The sequence below is a fragment of the Struthio camelus genome, chromosome 13 (assembly GCF_040807025.1).
Source record: "Struthio camelus isolate bStrCam1 chromosome 13, bStrCam1.hap1, whole genome shotgun sequence".
Lineage (NCBI taxonomy): Eukaryota > Metazoa > Chordata > Aves > Struthioniformes > Struthionidae > Struthio > Struthio camelus.
Genome location: NC_090954.1, coordinates 624,206 through 647,573, shown reverse-complemented (window position 1 = coordinate 647,573; position 23,368 = coordinate 624,206). Strand labels below are relative to the sequence as shown.

The following is a 23,368-nucleotide window of genomic DNA, read 5'->3' as shown; positions in this document are numbered from 1 at the left end:
GCTCCAGCCCTGCGCGCTCCCTGCGGGAGGACCAGGCTCCAGGGACAAGGGGTCCCTGTGCCCGCAGCACGGCCGGAGGGCCAGGCTGCGCCGCCCTCGCCCGGGCCACCGCTAACAATCAGGGCCCTGTGCCGCTGCTGCAGCTGCAACGCAGGCAAAGAAGTCCCTGGACACTGATGCCAGTCACTGTTCAAACGCCTTGAAAGAAACATTTATTTTCAAATATTTAATATTTACCCAATTGATTTTTCACCCATTTATTAAACTGCTCTTTCGTTTCTCTTTCTTTTCGCTTTCACTTTCTTTTTTTTTCGTTTTCTCTTCTTTTCAGCTCTGGTGCAATACGGCCATAAACATTTGAGTAACGGATGCTCCACGCTCAAAACACTTCACGAGAGTAATTGTTCAGAAAGACAAACAGAGATATGCTTAGGTCAGGGCTGGCAGGTTGAAACGGAAAGCGCCCAAGCAGTGTTATCAGAGCAACTGCGGGTCGTTGGGAGCAGTAACAGGAAAAGGCAGGAGCGTCCGCGCTGCCCCCGGAGCCCCCACGGGTGGTCTGCCAGGATGCCAGCCGCGCGCGCTGCTCTCCCACGCGCAGAGGCGCCCACGGGCGCGCGGCGGAGCTCGCCGGGCTCGCCCGTCCGGGGTGAGCTCCGCGCCGCAGAGGCCGCGCGGGGCAGCCGAGCTGAGCCGGGGCGGGCGCGGGGCGCGCAGCCGCGGCACCGACCGCCCCGGCGGGCGGGCAGCCCGGCACAAGCAGGCGCCGGCGCCCGGCTCCCGTCGCTGGTCCCGCGAAGGCCGTCTGGAGCGACTCCGCTGACTGCCTTGCAATTACAGCAGATTTACATACCGCAGATGCACGCACATACAGAGCGTATCCGGCCACATCAAAGACAGAATTTCTGGTCTTGGGTTTGCTTTTTAATTAATCTTACCCTAGATGTTAACACTAGAAGGCCTACTGAGGAGTGAAAGTTCTCCCTGGAGGAAAAAAAGTAGTGAAAATGACACCTTAAGTTTAATCTTATTTTAAAATTTTCAAGAGGGTTGGGGAGAGGAAGCTCCTCAAAAAAAAAAAAAAAACTTTGCTTTACAAAAACTTTGTAAACTTCAGCACTTTCTTTCAACAAGATGTTTTGAGAGAAATTTTGCTTCAGGCTCTACCAACAAGTCATAAGGAGCAGTACTTGTTCTGCTAGTTCTAATTGCCTTTGATTATGCAGTTCCTGGTGGGCTTTTATCTTTCTAAACTAGCAGCAAACATATCAGGGATGAGATTTACACATCTCTCCTGAGGGACTGTCTCACTGCTTTAAACAGCATATTTCCTCCCTCTGATCCAGAAGGAATAAATGCTTACAAATTTTACTTTGGTTTCCTCACTGCTCTTGACCATTAACTGAATTTTAACCAGAATCCCCCAAGCAGCCCCGAATCCTCCATCCGGAACAGAAGTGGGGGTTCTCGTCTCACTTCCCTTGTGCAGCCCAGGCCTCCCAGGACCCGCAATACAAGGACACGTCCTTCGTCCTCCACCAGGCCCGCACTCCAGCAAGACCCTCCCAGTAGAGGAGAACCGTCCCCTTCTCTGTCCAGACGCCCCGCGTCCCCGAGAGCGGGTCGGGGGCACCCTCCGGCTCCTGCGTCGGGGCGCCCGGTGTGCAGGGCGCCCGGGGCCAGAAACACTGCCCTGCTCGCGCTCCGCTCCCCGGGGCTCCCGGGAGGAGCCGGGGCGCCGAGGCCGGAGCCGGGCTGCGGGACGCCCTGGGACGCCTGCGCCCTGCCTCCGAGACCTGGCCTGGACGCGAGGGGCATCGGCCACCGGCCCACCGGTGCCGGCTTCCTCCACGACCTTCTGCTTGTCACTCTGCTAAAGGATTTCTCTTTTCCAAACCCCGATCCTCAGAGGGAGGTCAGGGAAAAAAACGTGGACCAGTCTTTATATTTCTCGAAAAAATAGTCACTGCTTAACAAACCTTCATTTTCCACAGTCTAGGCTATTATCTGACACAGCTCTGACAGCAAATGACTGACTACATATTCATCAATACAGAAATTTAGAACTTCAGCCAGGATTCCTTTATTGCACATGCAAAACTCACCTAAGTGGGAAGAAACTGGAGTTCCAGCAGAGCACAGATCGAACGTAAGAGGACCATCAGCCCACAGGTCAAACACACTGCAGCAGCTGCCATGCAGTAATGGCAGGAGACACGTATTCTCCTCTACCAAGGACTGATGAAGCTCTCGGTTATAACACCAGCTCCCTTCCTGGGTATCCCATACTAGTGAAGTGAGAATAAAAGGGCCTAGCAAGAATAATAAGTGGTTCAGAAAACACCATTTATAAGGGCAGGCTAAAAGAGAGGATTTCACTGAAAGACTCTACATAAAACACGGTCATAAATACAATGCTGTACAGCTTTTCCGTAGGTCGCAGAGCGGAGAGCGAGAATCATTTTAACCGACAGTCAGACATAGTTTGTTAGATATATAGGAGCACTAACCATAAAGACAGCTCAGAACCAGAACTGTTTCCAGCAAGGATAGTGAGGTGGCATCCTTAGAGGTCTGAGACATGTCAAGTATCTGCCTTATTTGAGCCTGTCACAAACAGAAGGGTGAACTAAAAGACCTCCTGAGTTCTTATCAGCCCTTTCCTCATTTATCATTTTCTGACTGTACATTTCCATGATAACTTCAATAATCATCTCTTAATACTGTCACTTAAATCTTGAGAGAAGCAACACAGCATGATGGTTTTCTGCAGTATATCGCCTCTCATTCAAAAACTTCAAGCCGATTTATTTATTCACTTCTTGCTAAATCAAAAGAGCCTAGAGACCAGCTAGATGGACGTAAGATTCCGGAACAAACCTGGCATGGATGAAAATCTGTTATCAGAATCATTGTACTGTATCAGTGCTACCAATAAGTACAGTTAATCCTGCCAGATAACCTCCAAACGCCAGACTTTTATACCAACAATCCCAATGAGTACAATTCTGAATGGGTAAAATACTAACAAACGTATCCCCAGAAAAGCCAAAGTTTTTAACGAAAGTGCCAGATACACATCCAGGAGGGCAGTGAGTGTATCCACGACGGTAACATAATAAAGACAGTTGAGATGTTAGCTGATGAGACTCAGACCCAGATAATACATTGTGGTAAGTGTATAGCAAATCCCTTGTTTTCCATTTCTGCAGCTGTGGCTTTTTTCTACACCCTCACGCCCCTTATTGTTCTCTCACGAGTCACATTTTACTAGTATTTCTGCTCTAACATCTGCATTTGACAGCAGCAAAGGTTAAGTATGGCAGGGTTTCAAAACCCTTCATTACCAGCAGCTACTCTTCCTTCTTGTTTGCATTACATAGAAAAGCCTACCGTGCTCTTCATGCATTGTCTCCTTTTTGGGTACATCAGATATAGGAGGTTTTCTGCAAGGGGACACATCGTTTATTTCTACTTCTTTTATTTCCCAGTCAAATGGGAACTTATCCACAGCACAGCGTGAAGTTCTTTTTTCCCCATAAGAAAGAAAACTAGTCAGCATAAAAATTCCATGCTAATAATTACAGACTTTGTGCTTGATTTAGTACTGCTCATAATGTACTACCTCTGTAACTTTTTTTATAAGCAACTTGATTTAGTCTCTAAATTATTTGCATGACAGAAGAACGTGCAGGTAAGAGTTGTAAAATCATACTAGATTCCTGCTGAATTCTTTAAATCAAGAGATATTGAGACTTGGTGCTGAACAAACACTAAATTTATTGCTGGTACCAGTACTGCTTCTGCCTATGCATAGCACTGACTGAACTCCAAAACCTTTGTCCTAACCTGAATTATGCTCACTGGACACTTTTTTTGTTTTTGTTTTTGTTTTTTGTTTTTTGTTTTTTTTTTGGGGGGGGGGAGTTGTCTAAAGTCCCAACTAGCAGAGAAAAGTCTACTTTGCAAAAGTACCTGGGAAATATAAAATGTTACAGAAGTGCCAAAGTTTATTATTACCTTGTTACAGTAATTAATCAAATAGTACAGAATCAATATTTATGGATGTTTCACTATCAAACACCTTTTCTGACTCGATTATCATTTTCACACTATTTCCACTTTACTTTGGAAAATCCACACAGAAATGCTAGGCTCTTCTCCACACAAATATCTACAATATTCTCATGAAAACAAGGAAATTCATGTACAGACAAGAATATTTATTACTTATGAGTTCTGTGGATTGCAAGCACTTAAGAGGCCTGGACCATCTTACACAAGTGTACAAATGCATTGAAGCGTTATCTGTAGCCCAGACTACCAAACCACAAATACTACTGAAGAATCAGATTTTCCAGTCACCTTTTTAAAAAGTGTACATATTCTAATTCACAAGGGCATCCAAAATCATGCAATTCAGTAGTCACCTGTGAATGGCAAATAGCTGCAGTGCACAGTTCACAAGTTATAGCTGATAACTGTCCAAGATGTTCAGCAGGAGACAAATATCTGTAAATCCTAAAACCAAAGTTTACAAACACAAATAAAAACTAAGTTAATCAGAAAACTTTAATGAGTAAATCAACAAGCCGTAAATGTAATCAGCAACTATAAAAAAGAAAGTGTGGGAGAATAAATGATAGTTTAATGAAATAACCTATTTCTTTTGAACTTAGTTTGAAATTAGCAGTGGCTCTTTGACATATACCATTAAAAAAACACTCCTGAATGTGTTTTCACTGTGTTGTCCAGATTTTTTTTTGCATTGCTGTATCAAATGTATGTTATTACACACATTATTGTCTGCTACATTAAAAAATATTCTATCTATACTTCAGCAGTAAATTCACACTCTTGATAAAGTCTTTCACATTAAACATTAATATCTGAATAATTCTTATTAATGGCAATGTTAGTGAATGAATTGAAAGCAGATGCATTTCTGTGATTTGCAGATTCACATCTGCACCTAACTAACATACTATTGCACAGAGAACACAGAACCATAGAGAAGAATGGTGACACTTGAAAGTGTAAAATACAAAGTGATTTAAAACTTTCAGTCTAACTCAAACTGAATGTCAATCAAATTCGAAAATTTTTGGAAGTTACTGAAAACGCATTCATGGTGCTGGCCTGTTTTACGAATGAATAATGCAAGTAAAGATTCCTGAGGAGCATTAAAAGGTTTTTAAGGATAAGTAAAAAGTATTATATGCCTAAATGTCAATTACAGTATCCAAAAGAATTAACACTTCTGCAGAACAGCCAACCTTTCAAAACTCTGCTCAGAAAACTGGACAAAGAAATACATGTCTGTTCAACTAAAATCTAGAAGAAATCCGTATCTATGACTAAAAGGTTGGTGACTACTATAACCTCAGAGAACTCACTTCCCTTCTTTGTGCTTATTTCCTCATCTCTAGAAAAGGATACTGTTTTTGTCATTCAAAGGCTTTTTTTTCCTGAAGGTTACTTAACTAAGGAGTGTAATGATCTTAGAAATCCTTGAGACAAAACATCTACCGGAACGCAAAAAGCTTGTGCTAAAAATCACACTTAGGTGTTTTTGATCAGCCTATTTTTATTTATTCTGAAATTTGCATTTTGTAACCACCCACCCCAAGCCAATGAGCTGCTGCAGCCTCGCCACAGTTTTAAGCAAACCTGATACTAACTTAAATACACTTCTGTTAACATACCATTCCCTTTGTCACTTAACCACTTCTCAGCAAGTCATGAATGATAAACGGATCTTTTGATCACAGAATATGCACTATGAGCTATTTGGATGAATTTTCAATGCACACCACCACAAGAACACAGCTAATAGAAATGGTTGGTTTTCATCTTATGTAATAGCTCAGGAAATGTTTTTCTTCAGCAGGACTCCTCATTCAAACACAGTGCAGGAGTAGCACTCAGGGTCCAAAAGAGTACTATTGTAGGCTCAAATTCAGTCAAATTCTTCTTTAAGTATAGGCATACCTTTTTGGAATCCATTAACACGGTTGTATGGTTATATGCATTGCTGAATAGGGCTGAATTTAAACATGTGACATTAACTGCCTGTTTAAATGCTTCACTGAGCTGTGTTATTAAGGCTCAACTAGTCAATATTTGCAAAAGATCTCAAAACACAATCCCGAATCCTAAGTCACATGCATTGGTGTGAGAAGGACTGGTATTTCTGGATGACAGTGAGCATCTTGCATTTGATGGCAATAACATTGCATATTAGAAACATACTGAATGTTCATAGTCTGAAATGGTTTTAATTTTTATCCTTTGTCTCTTCATATCAAGTTTTATTTCTGAAACCACCTTCTCTTACAGCATAAGATATAAACTCTTTTGTATTTACACTTATTCTTGTATATAAAAAAAAAAAAAGCTGAACAACTATATTTGATGTAAAACTGCTTTAGAAATGAAGATTTCTTTAAGTGACACCAATACTTAAGAGTTCTCAAACACCTTTTCAGGACTGACAAATCTCACTTTATTTTGATATTTATATATTAAACATATTTTAACTTTGGACTTTCACTCAGGCTGAAAAGATTGTGTTATGACTGTAATCATCAGTTTCTGTGGCTGGGTAAGTATGCATATTTCTTCCCCCGGCAGATGTAGAACAAAATCCAGGAGCCATTATCTTTGTCAGATGGTTAAGGTACTTAATGAAGAATTCGTCCATAAAGGATCTCCCATCACCGATGTGACACTGAGGCACTGCGACAAGTCACTATGTTGCTTCACTTAGCAAGTAGCACCTAAACACCTAAGCATCTAAGATGTAGATTGTACTGGCTTTCTCCAGATGCACCCTCTCCTTCTACATACTTCATCAAAAACAGACAGATTTGCTCTAATGATGAAATAACGAGCCTGCACTGATTTCCATGGCCACTGATAGTACTACTGCAAGTTGAAGATTGTAACTTCACAGCAAAGTGTGGCAGAACAGCAAACTGGTCCGTGAGGAAAAAAAACAGGAATTCAACTGCAACTTTCTAAAATCATTTCACAGGCAATGCTGAAATGGATAAACAAGCATACTTGAATTTCAGGTTTGCTACAGCTTTGTTCTCTGTTCCAGGTTCTCTGCTGAACCCAGACCTCTCATTTGTACCACTGGGAATTTGGGATGAACAAAGAAAAGAGAATTCTTATAGCAAGGTAATAGAGAATACCTGTCCTACATGGGGCTCTACTACAAGGTTTCTGAACCAAGTCTTATATTAGACCGTCATGTGCCATTATCAACATTTAAATAAAAAATATAATGTTGTTGCTTAATATAGTTCTGCAGGTCATCTCTCACACACCATTTTCATCCACTATAAAAAGCTACTGCTATAGAAGTTACTCTCAGCTCCAGAACGAAGGCCTAGAATGCACTAGGCACTGCAAGATGTTCTCCGCACGCAAAGTCATGGACAGACAGCACAAGTTATCAGAGACAGCCTGGATCCTGAAAGAACCTGGCCTGCAAGGATGACGGTTCTGCTCTGCAGGAAAACTACACATATCCCAGGGAACCAAGCTGAGCTGACAGACTTTGGGTCTCAGCCTGGATGGAGCAAAGAGGATCAGAAGTGTGTCTAAAGGAACAGGTGATACACAGCGCATGGTGACGCACAGGTTGGAGGGAGTCTCCTCTCTGGAAAGCAGAAGGATGCTCCTGCCAGGACGAATGAGGGGAGCAGCTTTCTCTGTGACAGATTCAACTACGCCATTTATGGAGTAAAACCTGGCTGAGAGACTTGCCAAGGAATGCCTAGGCTATGCATTGGTCTGAGCAGTATCTGCATCTGCTCTATGAAGCGTTGCTGCTTCACCCAGTAAGACTGGCAAAGCAGGAAGCAGCGCTGAGCATGCTGTGGCCTGGCAAATAAACGTCTCTCAAATAGGCCAAGCAACCACAAGGTTGATAGCACAGTTCTACCTGCAGTGGATGGTAATATGATTTCATTACACTTTAAACAGCTGTTTTGCATTAGCCAGTCATAATGCCAATTATTTCTTTTCCTTTGTGTATCCACTTGCAATCCATTGCGAGTGAATGAGAGATATCATATCCCAGCTTCTTTACTCAAAAAATGCAGGTACAAGCACTAGAACCTGCTCTCGTCAGACATAGTATACTATGCGATATCAGCCTTTTTAGCTACTCTGAGAAGCCTGAAGCAGGAGTAAGCATCTTACCCAGGCTCTCTTCTCAGTTCTGCTAGTTATTTGGTCTGTTACAGAGTCATTTAAACTCTCCAGACCCCAGTTTCACCCTGAGTTAATGATATGTGTCTGGTAATTGGTATGAGAAATTGTTATGGTCTCATTTTTTTATGTATTTTTATAATGGATAAAAATAGATAGAACATCAGTGTGGTAATCTTTCTTGAATTCAGTTTTTTTCCCTCAGTAGTCTATATGACCTCCCCTAAAACAGCAAGGTCTGCTTCTCCATTGAATTACTCATTCCAGTAGAACAATCCAAAAATGACTTATTCAGAATATCTTAAGGAGCGGTGCCTTTAGACAAAGACAAAACGAAAACAAAAGAAATCTTCAAAAAATGCATTTTCAAAGAAAGAACTCTAGATCTAGTCTGAGTTGTTTTAAGCAGATAAAATTATCCCAATAGATTTCGGGGGGGGGGGGCATACTCTCCACTTGAACCAAACTATAGCAACCTAAATAACAGTAGATGATGGCACTCCAGGCTAAATTAATGCATTTAAGTCCCTCAGGCTTGACCCTTCCATGCTGCATCTTCAGCTCTAGCACATTCTTGGTGAATGGAATCAGGAAGGAGCCTAGGCGAGGTGTTCCCCCAGCATGTTCCTTTTTAACTAGATCCACACAGTGGGCAGAGACTGAAGCTGATCTTCTCCAAAAGAGCCGTGGGTATACACCCCTACAGTATTGGTTTAGGTTTTCACTTTGCTTATGGATGAGGTTGCTAATTCAATCTCTGCACAGTCTTAAATCAGACGAATGAATATGTACAAATCTGGATAACAGGAAGGTTGTTTTTTTCCTTATTAAGAAATCATCAGCTGGCTATAGTTTTCAGAATTTCAGATGGCGTGTTTCATGTAAATGCTGCAGAGAAATGTTAATTTTCACTGTCAAAAATAAATGACACTTGAAGTACCTCAGTGTATGAAACAAGGCAAAGAACTGTAAATGTAACGCATTTCGAACTGCCTACCCACTACAATTTATTTCACTTGACAATAGTTATTTACAAAAAGCACCACTAGAAACTCTCTTTAGGATCAAAACTCAAATACCCACAAACACTGCCCCTTTTCTCTATTACCTTGGCCTTTCATACCCAGGAATCACATATTTGACATTAAGGATCCCCTGGATTGATTTCTAAAATAAGATGGGTCAAGTCAACACTGAATCCCCTCTCACCCGTGAAGCTAACTTTTCTGTAGCACCAACGACAATTTAGCATTGGAAACTCGCACTGGGCCAAACTCCACCCTCTGCTGCCCAGAGCCTGATGCAGAACAGCATCACGTGGCCCAATTCTGTGAGCATGAAATACTGTGCAATGCTTGAATGATCCCAAAGCAACACTGGCAATATTGTCCCTTTCCCACATGGAACTTAAAACAGGGTTGGGGTCTTAATTTCTTCTTGGTACCATGGGACAGGGCAGCGCCATGTATGATTAGACATGCTTTGTCAAATGAGTGGGTTGACCTCAAAAACTAAATACGGTTAGGATGCATTTTAAAAAGTGCTACAATTCCAAATAGGGAAGTAACATTGGTGTGAAATTCTGATGCTGCTGAGCTGTTTGGAATGACTGTAGATGATTCACAAGACTGTCTGATAGTTCACACATAGCAAGCACACACATGGTCATACCACATAGGATTACAAATCAGCCTGAAAGAGGACTCCCTGTGGAAGAAGTCTCCCTGAAGACTCACTAAATTTGACACGATACTTTGCACTCCTGCCCATAAAACACAAAGTTCAAACACTGTTAAGAATATTTCATTCCCCCAAATAGCTGCAGAACTGTTTTTGCTGAGACTTGAAAATAGGCTTTACTGAATGAGTGAAAGAGTGCAGATACCCAAATGCAGGAACTGCCAGATCTGATTTTTTGATTTCCTAGGGAATACACGGATGAATTAAAAGCTATGATTAAAAACTGCATAAAGCTGTAAAATGTGCAGCACAATAACCAGAAAGTCTTCCTTAAAGCGGGTCCTGCTGCTTGCCTGTTTGCACGTCTAGTGCAAACTTAATAGTAAAACAACAAGCATTTACCAGGAATAAACAGAATCATTTCCTGCTAAGTGTTCAAATGCCTTCCAAGCATTTTTCTGGCATTTTAGCCTTCTCCTGTGAGAAACAGTAATCTAATAATAACAGCTTCCCCTCGCTTTCTGTGAGGGCAAACTGATTTCGGGCGCAGGCAGGCTTTTGCCAGCAAGCACCACCACGCATTAGCTGCAAAAGGCGATGTCAGCAGAGCTCCGGGGGAGTCACGTTCCCTTCCCGCTTTCCTCCCCCGGCCGCCCTCCCCTGCCCAGCGCCGGGGCTCTGTACCTTCTGCGTGGCAGCTGGAGGACAGGATGGTGTTCGGAGGTCTGAAGATGTAAGGCAGATAACGTGAGAAGCATTTCATCTTCCAAAAAAAAAAAAAGGTAAAAAAGACAAAATAAAAGCATAAAAAACAAAAGCTTAAAAAAATAAAAGCAAAGCAAAGCCTCTTCAATCCATGAGGATGTTTCCGGACCCTGGGCAGGCTACGGGGCGGCGGCGGCGGCGGCGGCGGCCGGGTCCGGGCCCCATGCCGGCGGGCCGCGCACCGCTCCGCGCAGCGCCGCGCACCGCAGCGCAGCGCAGCGCCGCCGGCACGGGCGCGGCCGGGGCTGCTGACGGCGCCGGTCCCGCCCGCGGACGCCGCCGCCGCCGCCGGGAGGCGCGGGGAAACGCGGGCGCGGAGCCGCGGCGAGCGCGGCGCGGCGGCTCCCGAGCGATTCCTGTTCTTGACTCGGTTGCTCCCCCAGAACAAAAGCAAAACCCAGCCCAGCGCGCCCGCGCGGGGGGACGTCGAAGGCAGCGCTACAACGGCCGAGGAACGGCGCTGCCGCGGTGGCGAGCGCGGCCGGCGCCCCAGCAGCTCCGCGGCTTGGCTGCCTCAGCCCGCACGCTTTCGGACAGCGCTTTCGGCACAGGCAGCAACCAAGGCACGCTACGAAAGCATTTGGAAACCCCACTGTGAAAGTGAAACCGTATAACGGAAGTAAATGTTACTATAGCCTGGACTCTGCTGCTCCAGCGCTCTTAATTCAAACCCTCCAATAGCCAGGTGAACTTGCAGCCCTTAAGAAGCAGAGCAAACATGCCTAGATCAATCATCTTCCTGCTTGTTCACGCTGTAACTCACTTTCTAAGGCAGGAATTTCATTCCAAGCTCTACACCTGCTCTGCAGCAGCCTGCTCAGGCTGAAAAGTATATTGAAAAATATCACCGTATTGAGAGGGCAGGCTGGAAGAAAATACTCTTAATGTGATGTTAAATTGCTGCTGTTCAATTCTGTTGTTTTTCTGCTGTTTCATTACTTTATGGATAAATTCTTAGTTTAGGACCAAATCACTCACAGTTGCTGCCTTCTGTGAAGCTCTGGGCCACTTGGCAGTTTGGTTTGGTAACCTGGCTTTGGTATTTCTGATTTTGCTGTCATTGGCAGATGTAATCATGGCTGAATTTGCACAAGAGATGCAAAGCACCTGTACCAATGGAGAGAGAAGCTTTTCATTGCACTTTAATCTGCTTCTCTTTATTCAACATGCCTTCTCTAGACTTCAAAAAACAAAAAACTCCTGGCAAAACCTTACTGCTTAAAAATGACAGCTCACTGTGATTGCATGACACAAGAGTGAAGGCTGAAGTTTAAGTACTATTGTGTATCTCAAGTCCATCCCAGGAAACAAGATATGAAATAAAGAGACTATATTTTATAAAGCACTTTTCATGCCAAGTCACTTTAAGAGTTCATACATGACTCACAGCGTAAGATTATTTAACACCATTATCTCTGAAGCAAACACAGCTGTTTAAGTGCAACCAGAAACTACAATCAGTTTTATTTGAGAAAGTGATGAATGTCATCTCCAATTGAAATTATACAGGAAAGTTAGGTGCAGTATGCATAATTAAACCACATCACAGATGTGAAACTGCAATTACGTGTTTATAGTGATCAGAGAAGCCCAGTTACCATTTTCATAATGGTGTACAACAAAACCTGGAAAAGACTGTGAATTTCCGAGCAGTTAGCTGTATGATGATTTTGGAGCCAGGATAACTTTAGAAAAGGTTAGGGCTACCTCTAAGTTAGGTCAGCTGAGAATGGTGCTGGAGAAACTGCTCTTCTACAGAGAAAAAAAAAGAGTGCCTAACTATTCTAATTTCCACTCTTAGCGTGCTGTGCTTACACTCCACATGTGTGGGCATACGTCATAAAAAGAGGGTAGCATGTGTTCTGGTCACCTGAGGATGACAGAACTACAGTCTTTGATTCTGCACAAAATAATCTGCTGATTCTCCAGCACTGATTTCCACAGCAACCAACATCTTACTGCAACCAGGATCATCAACATTACAGTAATGGGTTTGTGTGTGCCTGTTGCATACAGAGCCGTGTCTAAACAGACATCCTCAGCTTCAAGAAAAATCAAGGTGTAGAATGGGGAATGATTGCCAACTGCCTCTTCCAGCACAAGAGCTAGAGGGCATCAAATGAAATTAAGAAGTAGCAAAAGGAGATGCCATTACATGTAGTTAAGCTGTGGAATTCCTTGCAAGGGTAGACTTTGAAAGTTACATAAGTTGAAAGAGAAGTTCAAAAACAAGTTCATAAAGAAAGATCCACTGAGCAATATGAAATTCAGACCTCATTTTTGGTCTGGGAAGTGCTTGAGTCATAATTTGCTGGAGGCTGGCAGACTGGGTGTATATTACAGTATCTTTGCATTACATGTTTCCAGAATGTCTGCTTATGACCATTGCTGGAGGCAGAAGGCTGGGCTACGCAGACCTTTGTTCTCACTCAAAATGGCCATTCTTATGTTTTCACGTTCATATAGCACATATAGTACGAAACTATAAATACCTTGATATAATAATAGAGGTTCCTGAGAGCTGATATGCAACAATAAAAAAATTAACTCTACAGACTTATATTAGGTGTTCTGTTATTTTTGCAGATGTAGCTTTAATGAAAACAGGCTGATTTGACCACAATGGAAACTGAAGTTCTGGGTCCATCAAGAAGACACAACCCATAGATCTTGGACTGGCAGGAGTAATGCAAGCTTCTGACAAATATGCCTCAAGTGTAGCACAGAGGAGGAAGGACAGAAGGGAGGACCAAATCTGTAGTTTGTTTTCCATGCCTATTAAAGTCTTTGCCTATCGGCAGATACTGTTAGCTATGCATATGATATTGGACTCTGTGAAATGTTGTTCGCTCACCACTCAACAGGGAGCACCAGGAGCCCAACTCTGGGCGTGACCATTGTTCCTGTTCAGGGTGAGCTTTTCAGGACAGCACCCTAGATCCTAAAGATGAAAGGTTTTATATTGCAAAAAACCTCTTTTTCCAGGCAATGGCTAGGAAGCAGACCATTAAACAAAGTGTATTAATAAATTAAGAACATTTAATAAATCAATTAAATTAAAAAACAAAACAAAAACATCAATTTCTGTTCAAAGTTAGAGAAACTATGGTTAAAATGAACCTCTCTTGACTCTTTTAATTTAAGTTTGAAGTGGTCATCATTAACCTTCTCTGCTTTAATAATTCCCCTAAATTTGTAAAGAAGGCCTAAATTTCCTGTCAGTATAAATGCTTATTTATCATGGTACAGATATTACAGAGGACCCCTTCCCAAATACATAAAAGCTAAAAATCTTGCTATGAGACCTTACAGGTATATTTGCACGTGTCAGGAGTAGAATACAAGACAGGGGGCAAGGACATGGCTTACCTCAGCAGGCAGGCAGCATATTTAGTGACTGGTTTGTACAGGCCTGTGATGTAGCAGAGAAAGCTGGGTTTCACTTTTAATTAATTCTTTCTTAGGTGGAATATTTTAAAGCATTTGTTTAATATCATAAAAGAAGCGAATCTTCAGAAGAGGCTGGAATAAGGAAAGAATATTTTTTCATGCAAAAATACTTGAGAAGCAGACAAACAGGCAGTTGTTATAAGCAGCATCAATGTCAGCGCAAAGTGGATAATGCTATAGTACATGGGGGAAAAAGGTGGGTCAGTTGGGGAATTAAAGGTTGGAATTATCTTGAAAATAGTGAAAAAACCTCAAGTTTGAGCTTTCCATGTAATCTTTATTCAAATCATCTTGCTGATCCTGAGAGAACTGCTGTAAGAAAGTGTTTACAGAGCTGGGACCTCTGAGGCGGGTCCTCTGAGCTGGCGTTTCCTTTTTTGTTGGCCAGTGCCCATAGACAGTTGGCTTCATTCTCCGCTCTAAAGAATCTCTTGACTTTCCACTCCACAGCTTTAGTGCCTAATTCTAAAGATAGGGCTAAACTTAGCGCTTAGTGAGCGGGGAGCAGCGAGATTTAACATGCACATATAGCCAGCAACATGTTGGTGTTGGAAATACTGCAGAATCAATGCTAGAATAAATGGTCCAAGTCAGAACTATCAGAACCAATTCCCCTTGCAGTTTTAATTTATGTATGGGGGACTTTGAGCTCTCTCTCCCTTTTGCTAGTACATGTCAGCATGTCATGTGTCAGCTGAATCACGCAACTGTGAAGGCCAGAGGAGTAGGTTACATGTTTCACAGGACAATAGCAGGAAACCACTTCTCTTCAGGTATGGTTTTTCTTCACTGAAATCATCCCAGCAAATGACTGGTAAAATTGGAAAATACCAGTTTCCCGAAAATGAAATAGCATGCTTTCACTAGCTTTTTTGATTAACCCTTTCAGCCACCAATTCTACATCCAGAAGAACGGCCCAGAAGTGCCTCAGACTACAAGGAAGTCTGTGCTAGACTGAATTAGGTAGCCAGGCACATCCAAAGTGCCGGTGGAAGGAAGATGTGGCCTGTGCCTTAACTTTTACCTGTGGCCTCCACAAGCCTGACGTACCAGTGCTGATACAGAGCTCTCTTCCACTCCAGCAAAGTTATGCTCAGAAAACTACCCACAGTTTTCCCGACAGAGGAGAAGTTCCTTATCAACAATTGGAATGTGTCACTGTTTGAATCTTATTTGTTCAGCTTTGTGAGCTTTGAAATCACCCTCTGTACTTGATCAATTGTGTGGGCCAAAGAAACCCTTTTAAAGACATTATTTATGCCTTTATATATAAAAAAGATTGTTTTAAACCTGAGAGTTGTATAGGAAGAAGAGCGTTCAAATGAGAAATCAAGTGATCTGGAAAAAACACAAACTCAGTCTTACTGTAATTTGAAAGATGACTTGATAAAGTCATGATCATTTGATGGTTAAACAGTTTTGACAGTGTTCCATCTCATTTTTTTAAAGGTTCTCCTGATGCTAAACATCTAAGCTATCCTTGCGGGAGGGCTGCAATACTGTGAAGTTTACTCCTTTGAGAAACCCCCACCTAGAAGATGGGATAAGTCTGGTTTGCAGTCCTAGCTACATGAGGAGCAGATAAAGGCCCAGAATTCAATGTCCAGCACTAGTAAACAAATGACGTTCTGGATTGACACCCCTCATATTATGTAACTCATTCTCATGACAGAGAGCTAGAAGTTTATTCCACTAATAGAACTGAACAGAAGTTTGGTATTGATGTGCCTCCTATTCAAGGAAAGGAGAATAAAAATGACTGTTCAAGGACTAGTCCAAATCCATCAGCTCCCTTTGGCCCTTTACTCGAGAGTCCAGAAAGATTTGCCCCAGTTCTGCTTCCAAGACCACCATTACAGCTTCAGAAGAAGGACTGTATTTCTTCCTAAACCCATGTCTCTCCTCCCTTTATGCACTTTTAACTATTCCTATATCATCCTCATACTGTCTATGTCTGTCTGTATCATCTACTTATCAACACAGATACAAATTACAGATAGTCAGAGGTTATGTGAGCCTCTGGAACAAATATCACCCACACAGAGCTGTGAAGTGACTTGCTTAAGGTCACTCAGGAACTCAGAATCAGCTTAAAATAGAAGCCATATCTGAGTCCTACCTGTAGGACTGAAATCTGCCTCTCTTTCATCATGTGTACAGACAGAAATAAGTCTTCATTGTATACTACAGAAAAAAGTCTTTCCACTTAAAATATAAAATAGATATGAACATTCCATAAGAAACAGATTAATTCTACCTCATTAAACTTATTGACAATAAAAAAAACATCATCTTTATTGTGGTTTGCATCTATTAAAATATTTACACTCAGCTTTTATGTTCCATTAACAAACTGAGTTTCACTGCACATGCAAAGATCAGGATGTGTATTTCAGCTTAATTAGCAAGCAACAGAAAAAAGAAACTAACATATGCACAAGACAGGCTCTGCCCCAGCTTATTGAACCCGCAGACAGTTACTCAACCTTTGAAATCTTTGATTTAGAGCTATTGATTACATATCTGGATGATCTGGTAAACACAGATACATGCAAGCAGATGTAATAAAAAAAACCCAGACTCACTGGAGATGGCTATTGGTCATGGCAGCTTGCTTGGATCTGATAATGTTCCAACAGCAAAATATTCCAGACAGCGGGTAGAACATTTGACTTCATTAGGACCAGTTTCATTTAGCCATTTCTAATTATGTGGTAGTTCGCCATTTGATAACTCTTTGATATGTATGCTTTTCACCTGAATATTTCAGGATGACAAAAATTTAAACGTTGAATTCCTGCATTCCTAGTCTAAGGCACACAGACCGCAGGCATTGCATTGCAGCCCCAAATCTCGTAAGGCTGACCTGTAAAAGTCTGCAGCAACTGTATGGCTCTCCCTCGTGACATGCCCTACAGCAAGTGCTGAGGGAGACCCCTGTGGCCATGACGATTCTGTGCTGTGGATGCTGACTCTCAAGAAGAGGAGAGGAAATCCCACCTCTGTAATTTGCACAAATTGGGATTCTACACCAGACTGCTAATTACCATTAAACACCACTATAAGGTAAGCTCTCTAAAACTTATTTCCTGCTAGCAGCAGAGAAATACAGTTCAAAGCAATGCAGTGCCACAAAGAGAATCATCAGCGTCATTTACTTTATATTTGACATTTAAATCACTGTGTTTGAGCAGCTGAAAAAAGATGTCTTAGACCTCCCATCTACACACAAAAGATCTCAGTCATTTGGACAGTTGTGTTGAGAGAGTTAAAGCATCCATCAGACCACCGATTTCATCAAGACAAGTACTACACATTATGATACCTTAGTCCACGCTAAGGAAAGCGGCAGACAAGGAAAGAAAGAAATACAAAGTGTGTATGTATGTGGGTTTATGTGTGCATGGAAAACAGTAGGCATACAGAATTACTCTCTGCATCTTTTTAAAATATCAGTTAAAAGCCAGAATTACAGTGTATTCTGCTGCAGGCGGCAGGATCCTCTACATTCAAAGATGCAGTACATAGTAAACATAATAGCAACATTTCCTTTCAACTAACAGTATACAACTGCATGCATTCCAATAATTAATGAAATTACATTTTGTAAATTCAGGATGCTTGGATGTTAGCAAGAGTTCTAAAGGTCAGAAATGTGCCATGAAGACTACTAAAGCCAACGAATTATGGATAAACTTCTGATGAAGGGGAGAGATTGGAACGCTGCGATATATGTGTACGTACATCTGTATACACACACACATATTCACATGTGAACACAAGCAAAAACAGCGTAGCAGCCAATAGCCCAATCCCATACCTAAAATATTCTGCTGAGCTTTCTGCCCAGTCATCTGTTCCTGTTGACAAGATTTTACAGATCAACGTGATTTTTTTTTGTTATTTTTTTCACTGAATATGGCCTTTAAAGTAACATCTCTGAGGCTTTTCTGTTCCGTGGCTTCAGGTTACCTCCCACAAAGATTACAGGGGTCCTTTTCTGTCACCATGTCTCTGTATTCCTCTGGCATCGAGTCTCAAATGTGAAAAATAACAGCTTATAGCATTCAGCTGATAACAGGTTACGTGAAGGAAGGGTAGTGAGGAAGAAGAGGCAAGCTACCATTTTATCAGTCCTGAACTGGCAAATAAGTGCCCTTGACCATTTAAAATGATTTTAAGATTCTACAGTAAAAGTTCAAAGCACTTGTAGTAATTTCTGCAAAAAGCATCTTAACAGAAAAACGCTGTGATTTTAATTGCAGTCAATTATTTTTTCCCAGAGATTTAACACATTTTTAAATATTCTGAGTTTTGTGCACCACTGTAGTCTCTAGAGGTTACAGACAGCAGCCCTCTTCTGCAAAAAGCAGCGCAACAAATAACTGCCACTGAAGCAAAACACATGACAATACTCCAGATAGAATCACATTCCCTAGAGGAGGAGAAGTTAGAGCTCTGCTGTCAGAGACTTGGGCTAACTCAGTTCCCTTCTCAGTCTTACAAGACTGTGCTTTTAAAGTAAGCCTTATGCTTCAGGGAGTACCACAAAGTAGAAGAAATACATCCAGTAAGCTAACTCAGTTCCTACATTTATTATCTTAATATCCACATAAGGAGCTGCAAGCAGTCGCACTATTAGCAGCACTTTACCAGGCACTGCTGCACTTTTCCGCAAGCTCTTTTCCTGGAATCATTCTCACTTCTAAAGCCATTCAGTTGGAGCAATGAAATGCCACTAGTAGTGTCTACACACTGGTTTCAAGCAGAAAAGATTGGCAGCGTTCTGCCAGGGCAGTTAAGACCTGATGGGCAGCGTTCTCATATGCTGTACCATAGATCTCTGACCATCCTGTGGTCATTCTGCAGTGTCACACCAGAGAACACATCTCATGCTCTCTGGAGCTTTAAACAAAGCATGACAGGAAAAATATGACAGCCCGCAAATATAAAAGGTCAGTGTAACAACACAAACCAAACCCCTCTACACATTGGAAGATAGGATTTCACCATGGTTTAGCTGGTCTCCCTGTGGCACAAAAATGCTGCCTGTAAAGGGAGAGTTAGGAGAAGAGGGATGTGATCTTAGTTATACATGAGGGGCAAAGTATAGATATAGTGTATATATACATATATATGTGTGTGTATGTATGTATGTGAAGTATAGGGATCATATAGGGAATAAATGGTGAAATAGAGAGGTAAAGAAATTCATGGATTAACGAGAGCAATGCAATAGGAGAAAGGAAGATGGAAGTGGGAAATAAGACTAAGAAAATGACCATTAAGAAGTTAAAAATAGAACCATCAACGTAGGAGGGACTGAAAGAATATATTCAACTTCAAGGTCAGGAAAACTGAATATATTATTTATTTTTGATTGTCCATGTTTTTGCAGTCAAAATGCCAAATATAGAATGGGTGTGCTTGCAGGGAGAGAAGTGCCCAAGTCATTTAGCAGTACAAATCACCCTGAAAGCTACTGGGTGTGAAAGAAGATGTTATGTGTCTTCTGCTCTTAAATCCCCCAACTGCCTGTGTTAATCCCTCCTGCACGGGCACATATCTGTGTAAGTGTATACACTGTAAATTATTTTAACCCTGCATACAAGAATGAGCAGTGTTTTAATACTTATGTTAATACCCAGAAGCAGAATCCAACTGATTCCAGTAAAGGATATTATGGTGGCAGAGGTGGTCTCAATTACCTGAAACGCTCACGTAAATAAAAGCTGAAAATCAAAGGAAATGTATTTCAAAGACTATTGATGCTTAAGGCATACTACTATGATGCTTAAGACTATTACTATGCTTAAGACATAATGGCTTCAAATGAATCTTTTGGATCAATAGCTAATTTTAGTGACCTTTTTCAAGTACATAAATACTGGAGAAAAGCAGAAGAGTAAAGAAGCATAACTCAACTCTGCCAGCAGTTTCACCCAACAACATGTGAGCAACCCCCCCCATACATTGATTAGGCAAAGAGTACAAGACAAACAAGTTATCTTTGATCAAAGCAACAAAAGGAAAAATAAACCTACCTTCTGTCACCCCAATGTCAATAGTTCCTTTTACTTGACTAAAACACCACAGCACATCCTGCATGAGGTTTCCAAATCCTGCCAGGGGAACAAATGCAGAAAGAAGATATACTCACACTTCTGTACAGCTCGTCTTTTTTTGAACAAACACACACACATGCACATACAAATTGGCACACAAATATCTGCAGTCCCTGCGTGAAGAGAAATATTTGCTCACCTGGTATCATTCTTCCATACAAAGTGCAAAGCTAACACTGCAAAACTGAAAACATTATGCCTGCGTTATGAATTGCTTGTCTGTCTGTTTTCTCTGTACCATGTTAGGGCTATTTTGAAAATGGTGCAATTGGAGTCAGTCCCCTCTACATCACTGGCAGCATCATAGAAGAGTCAGGAGGCCCTGTAGTCACGGTCTTTGTCACAGCCTCTCTTCACCAGAATACTAATGCCCACATCATTTCCATCGTTGTTAAAAAGGGAGTGAAACAGAGAAAAAAAGAGCTACAACAACAACAACAACAACAACAACAACAACAACATTTTTTCCAGTTTATGGCCAATGTAGTTGTGAACTGCTTGGCAGTGATTCTCAGCAGAATGAAACCACATTAGATGCATCATAACAATATTATCAAAATTTGCCTGGAATCAGAAGTATACTGTATTTGTTTTAAACGAATACTACAGGCATTTCTATTATAAGGCATGTTTAGTAAACTGTGTATCTCTAAACTGCTCTTGCTACTGTAGCAATACTCTTGTGTTAAGACACTCCGAGAGAAATCAGGATTTTATCTACTGCTGCTCATTCTCCTGACAGCTCAGCAAATTTTTCCTTTCTGTAATGCAGTTTTCACTGTAGCAAAAAATTCACAGCCTCTAAGGACAACTTGCTTCCTCTTATCCTAACACACATTTTATCTCTAAGCACTTTTCAAACGTGAAGAAAGCAGCACAATGGAGTCGTGAGGGAAGGAAATACCATTTTACCCATTTTACACACAGTTGAAATGTGGCACCAGAAAATTTGAGTGTTTCACAGTCTGCAAGTGTGATCTTAATCAGGAGACCAAGCTATACTCTAACTTATTCCTTTCTTACAAAAGAAAAAATAGGATGGATAGACAGATAATGTATAGGTAGAGGTATAACTAAGTTAAGCAAACCAACTCGTAGCCTAGCCACATGTCTTTGTGAGATTTCTGTCCTAACAGAACTATGCTGAGGAAATAACCTGTTCAAGTTTTAGAGTCAAAGAAAGGGAAATCTGAATATAGTTTATTTGAAACTTACATTTAATTTGATCTTCCCATTTTCTGTTATACATATATGCTCCAGACAACTATCTGTCCAGGCATCCATCCGTCTGCTGCTCTGTCTTTCCATTTATTTGTTGTCTGTTTTTATAATTCCATGAAAAACATTAAAATTGAAAATGATGCAAAGATTAGGAAACGCAAAATGAGGAGGAAATCCTAACTACTTATGCTTATAACTTTCAAAAGTGTTTTTATTTATATCATGGCCATTTTTTGCATATTAATACAGATCAATAGATATCAAATATGTTAAACAGCAAAATAATCATATACAATGCATTACAACAGTACCTACAAATTGTAGAATGAGTTTTTTGGAAGAGTCAAGCCAAATACGGTGAAATCTGGAGTTTTAAGAGTACAAAAAGACCTGGAGTCTGAGGGTATGACACAGTTTGATAAGACCTTGAAAGAATATTAAGTTTAGTGAGATTCCTAATTTAACATCATCAAACAATAGGCACAGCTACAAGAATATGACATGAAGATGTGAAAAAAATTACAAATTTACAAAAAAATTGTTAACATTGTTGTATAAACATTAATGCCTCATAAATTTTGCTAATAGGTTTGAAAAGCAAGAGAACAACATGCTGGTTGAGAGGAGCAATGTCATTATGCCCTTTCCAGAAAGCTCTTTTGTATCGTTATTACCTCCTCTCAGATAAAAGGAAATAACCAACTCCTTGAAGCAAAAAAGGATTTGTGACTTAAAATTCTTCCTCCTAGCCTGAGAATCCAATCAGATCTAACAAGTTTCTGAGAAATGGCATTTTTGTGGTTTTCAATGTCTTGCCTGTTTGCAAGAATGGACCTGGAAAGGAGAATAGACAGAGAGTATGAAACCCCATGAGTTAACAAACCCTGGTTTTCTTGCTGGCTGTTTGCCCAGCTAGGGACAGCTGTAATTCAGCATTGTCTGCAGCTCTTGTTAAAGAAAAGCTACATTTTTTTTCTCAGCATCAGATCAGGGTTTTTCTTCATGAAATGCAAAAATGAGTTTTTAGAAGAATTATTTATATTCTCAACAGCCCTGAAAAGTGACCCCTTTGCCATTGTATCGGCTACGGTAAATGGCTGGGCTGGTATGAAATAAATAGGCCTTCTGTCAATCCACTGGACTGTTTGTTACGACGCAGCTGCTTATAAAAATCTTTAGGAACAGTTTTAATATAGATAACAAACAAAGGCAGGTATCTAATGTGGTTCTGGTTGTTTTTAAATAAGCCTAATTTTTAATAGATTTCTACTGGTAAGTCTGCCTCTGACTATTTACAGCGACTGAAGATCCAGTGGTGCTTCTAGTGAGAGCAGGGATGAAAGGCCTAATTCTGTACTCAAACTTAGGTATTGATAAATATGTTTGGCCATTTGAAATCCTGTCCTCATCCTGATATTACTCCATGGATTCAGGTACCACTCACATTGGAGTCAGTCAGAAAAGAAGCTGAATTAGAACAGATTTTGGTCCAAGTGTATTTTCACTGTCTGTCTGATAGAGGTCATCTTATAGACTACTGAAAAGCTGCAAATTCTACTTTACAAGTTAGTGCAAATCTGGGGACAGGGAAGGAAACACACTTTTGTTGGTGCTAAGAATTTCCTATCCTGGTGCACCACTTTGAATCCTCCAGAATTAACTCACCTTCTACACAAACTGACGCAACCCTGCATGGATTAACTCCAACAGAATTTGAGTTTCATTTTTTAAGTCATTGAGCTCTTAGGAAAAACACAACAACAAAGCCAATAATTTTCTTCCCTTACTAGGGACAGTAAAAAAAAAACAAACAATAACTTCAGAATCTGGCCCAAATAAAATACCTTTGCAAAGAAAATTAAAGGAATATATATGACAGAATGTCAAACAGGATATAAAGTAG

At 41.1% G+C, this 23,368-nt stretch overlaps 1 protein-coding gene across 2 annotated transcripts in view; it reads right to left on the bottom strand.

The window, feature by feature from the left end:
- The window catches only part of PPP2R2B (protein phosphatase 2 regulatory subunit Bbeta), a 132,656-nt gene extending 112,161 nt beyond the window's left edge, over positions 1-20,495 (bottom strand). Inside the window, exons 1-2 of one of the 2 annotated variants that reach the window (XM_068959645.1) lie at positions 20,384-20,495; positions 20,164-20,241 (exon numbers count right to left, since the gene is read on the bottom strand). In XM_068959645.1, the coding sequence (XP_068815746.1) occupies positions 20,164-20,241; positions 20,384-20,393 (88 nt within the window). In that variant the 5' untranslated portion in view covers positions 20,394-20,495. Of the gene's footprint in view, positions 1-10,587; positions 10,783-20,163; positions 20,242-20,383 lie in introns of those variants that run through there. The other variant, XM_068959649.1, reaches the window with a different exon arrangement.
- Positions 20,496-23,368: the final 2,873 nt, after the last annotated feature.